Source organism: Neoarius graeffei, chromosome 1, assembly GCF_027579695.1.
Source record: "Neoarius graeffei isolate fNeoGra1 chromosome 1, fNeoGra1.pri, whole genome shotgun sequence".
In the NCBI taxonomy this organism is placed as follows: Eukaryota; Metazoa; Chordata; class Actinopteri; order Siluriformes; family Ariidae; genus Neoarius; species Neoarius graeffei.
In genome coordinates this window covers 125,622,014-125,630,092 of record NC_083569.1, presented here as the reverse complement: position 1 = coordinate 125,630,092, position 8,079 = coordinate 125,622,014, and the positions used below count along the sequence as shown (strand labels likewise).

General features: G+C 39.2%; 1 protein-coding gene across 1 annotated transcript; it reads right to left on the bottom strand.

Annotated features, from left to right (window-relative positions):
- Nucleotides 1-366: 366 nt before the first annotated feature.
- Nucleotides 367-7,666, bottom strand: LOC132883286 (zinc finger BED domain-containing protein 5-like). The gene has a single exon (XM_060916709.1). It carries the CDS (start codon nt 3,386-3,388, stop codon nt 2,438-2,440), a length of 951 nt encoding a protein of 316 aa, XP_060772692.1. The 5' UTR covers nt 3,389-7,666; the 3' UTR covers nt 367-2,437.
- Between the last annotated feature and the right edge of the window lie 413 nt (nt 7,667-8,079).

The following is an 8,079-nucleotide window of genomic DNA, read 5'->3' as shown; positions in this document are numbered from 1 at the left end:
CACGCTCTCGCACGCCTCCTTAACTCTCGGGATGACATTGATATTGTCTGTCTAAAAATTGTACATACTACTAGTATCAGGTCTGATCTCTCCTCCAGCCCTCTAGGGATAGGGGAAGTACTCTTTGTTGGTGGTTCTTGTTCTAAACGGTTCTTGTTTTATAATTTATAATATTTATCATACCTCTGTGGTTACTCTGTGTGTTCACTGCCTGATATTCTGCATGAGGCATACGCTCTTCCTTTCTCATTTGATTTTTGTCATCTTGATTGTGAACAAATTCTCTAAATGGGTAGAAGTTTTTCCTTGTTCTCGAGAGAACACGAAGGTAGTTACTCGAACTCTGGCAAAAGAAATAATACCTAGTTATAATAATAATGATACATTTTATTTATAAGTGCCTTTCAAGGTACCTAAGAACACTGGACAGTAAAAAAGAAAACAAACAATAAAAGCAGAACAATAAAATAATAACAATGAAATAATAAGAAATCAATAATAATTATTGTTATAGTTATGGGGTTTCAAATGCCATAGACTCAGACAAAGGTACCCCTTTCACCTCAAAAGTCACACAAAACCTTTGTAAGTATCTCTAAACTAAACTGGTGTTTTCACATTCCTCAATCCTCTGGTATTGTAGAACGTACTAATCGAACACTGAAAGAAAAATTAATTAAGGCCATGCAGGACACAGGTTTGGTTCTGTAATCCATAATTCATTCTGGCTGAAATTCGTGTGACACCAAGAAATTCTCCCCTGGAAGAAGGGAACTCCGGCTCCGGGTACCTCTGATTTGAAAATGCATATGGATGAGTATTCTGCAGCCCTTATAGATAAGTTGCATAAAATTTGTACCAAGGTCAATAATACAATATTATCTCCACCACACATCCCTTTCACATGGGAGACAAGTGCTGGTGTGACTTTTTGAACGATTTGGACAATTGGGAAAACCTAGATATAGTGGGCCTGCAGACATAGTTGCCATTACTTTTACTGCTGTTTTAACTGATCTTTTTCCACAGTGGATCCATGCCACGTGATTGAAGAAGGCTCCATAACAAAGTTGTGTTACAATGACAAGTTTGCTGCTATTAACGCTTTTTTGTGTCCCTATCTAGTCTCCCTCTGGCCAGTTTTCTCTCTCTCTGTCTCTCTATTTCTGAGCTCTACACAGATTCGACTGAGAATCCTCAAGACGTTGTGAACAAAGAGGGGAAGAGATCTCGCGCCCCGTTTGGAACCAATCATCCCCACTACAACCATGACAGTCCTCATCACGGGTTTCGTGACTTCATTGTTGTTCGGGGCAGGGCTACCCGCCCGAGCCTTCGTGACTGCTTCATCTTTGCTCGGGGCAGGGTTACCCGCCCGAGCCTTCTGGACCACTTCATTGGTCGGAGCAGGGTTACCCGCTCGAGCTGGACTTCGAGACAACATCTTCTGGACTAACTTCGCTAACTGGACTGCACAAGCGCACACCACACGAATGTGTTATGTCTTTCATCTGATGCCGTCTTCTACTATTATTACACATCTCTATGCTCTGAAACTCTGTATTCTTACAGGACTCTGTTCTCACTATAGGTCGATATGCCTTCTAATTTCATTTTCCCTCACTGTTTTAGAACAAATTACTCTGAAGGAAGTAGCGTGTATTTGGGACGAATTAAGAGGTTTTGAGTTTCTCTAAGCTCCGGTGAGGTGGGACGAGGGCTGATCGGGCATGCCCGCCCTCTGAGCACCAATATACGTCAAGAAGGGCAAAGATTAACTCAAGATTAATTCTCGATGTAATCACGAGGTGATAATGATCAAATATGATCCTAGGATTTGATAATAGTGATACTATTATCAAAGGGGGGGATTGTTAGGTTTATATAAGTATTATTCTTGACCAAGAAGGCAGTAATTTATTAAAATGGTGACAAAATTAAGGATTAATTTCTGTTCAGTTAAAATGACCTTCTCTCTCGGCTGGACATTGTTTGGGAACATTTTGCTTGTTTTGATATGAGATTTGCTTGTCTTTGTTTAGGTTGGTTCTTATTTTTTGTTTACTTTCTTATAACATATCTTTGTTGAAAAATTCCGTATTTGCGTAAGCAATGACCTTTAAAATCTGTCTGTACCTTGCTATCATGTCATATGATCAGAAATATGTCATTATGTTATGATTTACACACATGCATACATCTGAACATTCCATTAGAACAGTGATGTAATTAAGATGTGACACACACACACACACACACACACACACAGACACAGATATCAAAATGATGTCACTTATTCACACCCTCCCATAGACACACATACACACACACACACACACCCCTCTCTGAGGTCACATACAAACACACACACACATTCGACAGACACAATAGCCGTTTAGAGAGATTATAATTTGTTATAAAAGGTGTTTGTAATCTTTCATCTTTGGTGAGAATACTGTGAATAAACAGCAGTGAAACTGATCTCTGGTTCTCTGTTTTTTTGCGGTGTTCCGTCCCAGAATTCTGCAGGTGGTACGAGGGCGGGGGTCCCGAGAAGTAAGTTGACTGTTTCCGACTGGGTGAACCCTGACAACCATTCAATACCATTGGAAACTACAAAAGAATTCAAAATGTCAAAAATTGCCTCAGCAGTTGAACGGGTTGGCAGGGGTCTACAAAACAAAAGGTCTTCTTTTATTTTGCCATTCTTTTCGTATCGAATGTAGGCAAGCAGATTTGATACGTTGGCAATGTCAGTTGATTCGTCCAGTTGGATGGCATAAAAACGGCTCCCTTTTATGTTCTCTATCAGCTGATGTAGCACATTGTCTGCCATGTCATCAATTCTGCGCTTGACAGTGTTATCCGACAGTGAAAGGAGTTTGATCGGCTGCACTGCTTTCTCTCCCAACATCACCTCAACTATCTTTTTAGTAGCTGGAAGAATCAAGTTCTCTCCATCAGTGTGTGGTTTTCCCGTCTTAGCGATGAGCTTGGAGACCAGATATGACGCTTCCACAGCCTTTGCATTGTCACTGCCCCTGGCAGTACCTTCCATTATTTTTCTCTTGCTCTGGTATTCTTTGAGCTTGTTCTTAAAGAATTGTAGTGGCTTGTTCGCATACTCCCCATGCTTTGTCTGGAGGTGACGGCGCAGTTTACAGGGCTTCAAGGCTTCATTCGAAAGTGTTTCGGAGCATACCAGACACAGTGGGAGTTGTTCAGCCTCTGAGCCAGTCCAATAAAATCCAAGACCCAGGTACTCATCACTGTATTTTCTTAGGCATTTTCTTTTCTGTTTGGCAGGGTGATGATCACTTGTAGACTCGCCCTCAGCCTCTGGAATCTCTTTTCTTTTAGTTCTCGCTGTTGCTAACCACCTATCCATTTTGATGCACCTTTTTGGCGCCTAAACTAGCTTAACTTTGTATCCTCACCATGACAACTACCACTTTTACACTGACTTTGCCGCGGATTGTAACGAGTCAACAGCCAATAAGGGGTTGCAACGTTCATCCTTTTACTTTGAAAACCACAAATATAATTCAGGAGATGGTAGCATTTTTTTTATTATTATTTTTGGACACTCAGGCACACACAAATATATTAAGATTTTTAGAAAATGATTTGACGGCCCCCTTGCAATGCCTCCGCGGCCCACCAGAGGGCCGCGGCCCACAGGTTGAAAATCACTGCCATAGAAGCATTAAACTACAACTAAACTTTATACATTTTCGCTATGTCGTGTATGATGCGGCCTAGAGGTCCATTACGATGGCGTTTCCCTAGCCACTCATTCCACTCAATCCACTCAATCAAGCTGCTCCTCCTACTCAAGCGAGTAGGACGCTTCTTTGCTTTGCTCCTGCTTTCTTAATCTTTATTTCTATACTTTACTTTCTCATTGAATTTCCACTATTTTTTTTCTCATTTTATTTTTCATCTTTATAAGCTTTTAATTTAATTTTAATTTAATTTCCACTTTTTTTTTTTAAATGCCAGGAAGCAAAAAATCCTGCAAAAAATGCATGGAATTAGAACAGAGGATTTCTATTCTGGAATCAAAGATTAATGCTCTGCCAAAGACGGACGAATTAAAAGCGATATCTAAGGAAAGGAGTACAGAAACAGTGGCTGAGAATGCAGAGATTGCACTCCGACAGACTGAGGACATTGCAGATCAAGTGGAAGAATTCATAACTCAAGCTGTGCAAAATGTGAGTACTGAAAACTGGCAAATGATGGGTGCTAAGCCCAAAAACAAAAACAGAAGAGTAATTACTTCAACACCAGCTCGTTCTACAAATTACAATAGGATCTACAATCCTATGGAAAATCCACAGCCCATAAGGCTTCAGAACAAATTTGAATGCCTCAGGGATGTGGAAGAGGATTTGTCAAGCGGACAAACACATAGTAAAAAGAGATCACACCAAGATCAAAGAGCTGTGGGAAGAGGCAAAAAGCAGCTCGTAACACCACCTGATCCCACAACCCTTGTTCTTGGTGATTCCACTGTAAGACAATTAAAAGGTTATGAGATGATTATTTGTTGTCTTCCAAATGCATCCATCTCTGACACCAAAGACAGCATTTTGAAACTCATGTCCGAGCATAAAACTATTAAACGTATTGTTGTGCATGTGGGAGCAAATGATGTTTTTAGAGAACAGCTGTTTGTCCAAGATGATTTCAGAAAACTTTTTTCTGAGCTCTATAAGACTGGAATTCAATCTTTTATCAGTGGCCCACTCCCAGCGAGAGGAAGTTTTGCTTTTTCTCGACTCTTCAGTCTTAACACCTGGCTTGGAAAAACTTGTTCTTCATTTGGTATGAACTTCATAGACAATTTTAACCTTTTTTGGAATCGCAGAGAATTTTACAAGCCAAATAGCACTGAACTCAGCTGGATTGGAGCCAAAGTCTTAGCAGACCACTACAAACTTGCAATCTTTTCTCAGCCAGCACCGAGGAAAACAGTTGATAAGATGTCACAGACTGACATAGTTACAAAGCCTAAACAATCATCTTTGCAAGTCGTCATCAAGGACACAAACATCTGTCTTGCAGGCCTCCCAACATTCAAGGACAGACGACTCCACTTCTCCTCGGATGGATTTCCCAAATAGCATGAAAAAATTGCTTCCAGTGGCTACACTCTCTTTTTCCAGCCCAAATCTGTCGCGACAAGCAGTGTACCCAGTTCATCAAAATTGTGTTCGTCCAGGACTTTCAGCTGGCTACAAATCTTTTTCACCATCCAAAAGATACATGTCATCTCCAATCCTTTCACCCTCAAACCAAATGGAACATTTAGAAAGTCTTGTTTGATGTACTCTGGGTCCCTGCAAATGGGTGTAGTGTTGAAAAAAAGCTGGGACCCAATGTTGACACTGTTCCTGTGTTGATAAGAAACAGAAAACATAGAGCACATTTAACCCTGGGGGTGAACCAATCTAATCTCCTTCCTGTTTTAAAACAGCATCAGAGTGCACAACCAGATATTACTTCTAGAATTTCTGTAAAACTAGCTCTTCTGAACATTAGATCACTTTTAAACAAGTCATTTTTAATTAATGATCTTATTTGCAAACACAATCTTGATTTTTTGCTTCTAACTGAAACCTGGCTGGATCAAGCAAAGAGTGCTACCACCCTTATTGAAGCAGCTCCCCCAAATTTTAATTTTTTGAATGTTACCCAACAAGGGAAAGGTGGAGGGATCGCAAATATATTCAAAGTCTCTTTTCAATGTAAACAATCCTCACTTGGTGATTTTATGCCCTTTGAACACTTGTGTGCACTTGTTACATGCTCTCCTAACATATTATTATTAACTATTTATAGGCCTCCGAGACATTCAGCCAAAGTCTTTCTTGAAGAGTTTGGTGAACTGTTATCAGTCATTTGCTTAGAGTTTGATTGTCTTATTATATCTGGGGATTTTAACTTGCATGTAGATAATACTGATAACATTTATGCCAAAGAACTACTTGCAATTATTGATAACTTTAACCTAGTACAACATGTACAGGGGCCGACCCACTCTCGTGGTCATACTCTTGACCTCGTCATCACAAAGGGTCTTACTGTTTCTAATACTGTTGTTGACCTGGCCTTATCTGATCATTTCTGTGTTTTCTTTGAAGTTTCTATGTCTCCTCACATTCAGAATAGCTCAACGACTATAGGTAGGAGAGTCATAAAAGACAACACGTGCTCTTTTTGAGCAAGCTCTCTCTCAGAACTCAACCAAAATGTCAGACTCTGTAGATGATTTACTGGAATTTTTTAATTTAAATATGACCCAAATTATGGATGATATTGCTCCATTCAAAATAAAAAGAGTCAATGATAAGCAGAAAGCACCATGGAAGCAGTACCCGGCTGTTAAACTGCTAAAGAGAGAATGTAGAAAGACTGAAAGAAAATGGCGCAAATCTAAACTTCACATCCATTATCAAATCCATAAAGAGATGCTTTGTAATTACAATTATGAAATTCGTAAAGCAAGACAGTCTTTCTTCTCCAACATCATCAGCAGGAATATGAACAATGCCCGTGTGCTATTTTCAACAGTAGAGAAGCTAACTAATGCCCCACCACAATTAGCACCTGAACTTCTCTCAGTTAATAAATGCAATGAGTTTGCATCCTTCTTCAAAGGTAAAATTGATAAAATACGACAGAATATTTCTCATAATATATCTCAGTTGCAAAAAATTGAAAAACTGCAATCACTAGTGACACAGATAGATAACTTTAACACAATGTCAGAATTTTGTTTAATTGATTATGAGACTCTTGAAAAATCTGTACAAAATCTCAGTTCCTCAACATCTGAATTGGACATTCTGCCCACCAACTTTTTTAAGTCTGTTCTTCATCTTATAATTACAAATGTGCTTCAAATTATAAATACATCCTTGGAGACTGGCGTTGTTCCTGTGTCCCTAAAAAAAGCTGTTGTAAAGCCCCTTCTTAAAAAAAATAATCTGGATCCTTCAGTGTTAAATAACTACAGGCCAATATCAAATCTACCATTCATCAGGAAAATCCTGGAAAAATTGTCTTCAATCAATTAACTGCCTTCTTGATATCAAACAGCCATTTTGATCATTTTCAGTCAGGATTTCGTGCCAATCATAGCACTGAAACAGCGCTGATTAAAGTTATAAATGACATACGTCTTAATACTGATGCAGGCAAAACATCGGTCCTGGTATTACTGGACCTCAGTGCAGCTTTTGATACTGTTGATCACAACATACTGCTATATCGACTTGAACACTGGGTTGGATTGACTGGTAAAGTTATCAATTGGTTAAAATCATAGTTAAAAGATAGAAGCTTCTTTGTCACCCTGGGAAATTGTTCCTCAACGTCAATGTCCTTGACCTGTGGTGTCCCCCAGGGGTCGATTCTTGGACCATTACTTTTCAACCTTTATATGCTCCCACTTGGGCAAATTATCAATAAAAATTCTATTTTGTATCACTGCTATGCAGATGATACCCAAATTTATTTTGCTCTATCACCTAATGATTATGCCCCCCTTGAATGTCTCTACCAGTGTATCGATCAAATCAATAGCTGGATGTCACAAAATTTTCTTCAGCTGAACACAGATAAAACAGAAGTAATTCTATTTGGAAAAAAAGATGAAAGACTCAGGATTACCACTATTCTTGACACAAAAGGGATTAAAACTAAAGAAATGGTTAAAAATCTTGGTGTTTTCATTGACAGCAAGCTAAACTTTGACAGTCACATGAAAGCAATGACTAAAACGGCATTTTATCACCTAAAAACATTTCCAAACTAAGAGGACTTGTGTCAAAAAATGATCTGGAAAAACTAATACATGCCTTCATCTCTAGTAGGGTTGATTACTGCAATGGCCTTTTCACAGGCCTGCCAAAAAAGACCATCAAACGACTTCAGCTGGTTCAAAATGCAGCGGCGAGGGTTCTCACACGAACAAAAAGAACAGAGCACATTACTGCAATTCTAAGGTCCCTTCACTGGCTTCCAGTAAGCTACAGAATTGACTTTAAAGCATTGCTGCTGGTGTACAAA

Bases quoted from the DNA above. Each gene is read 5' to 3' on its own strand.
- LOC132883286 (XM_060916709.1), bottom strand. From the start codon at position 3,388: ATGGATAGGTGGTTAGCAACAGCGAGAACTAAAAGAAAAGAGATTCCA.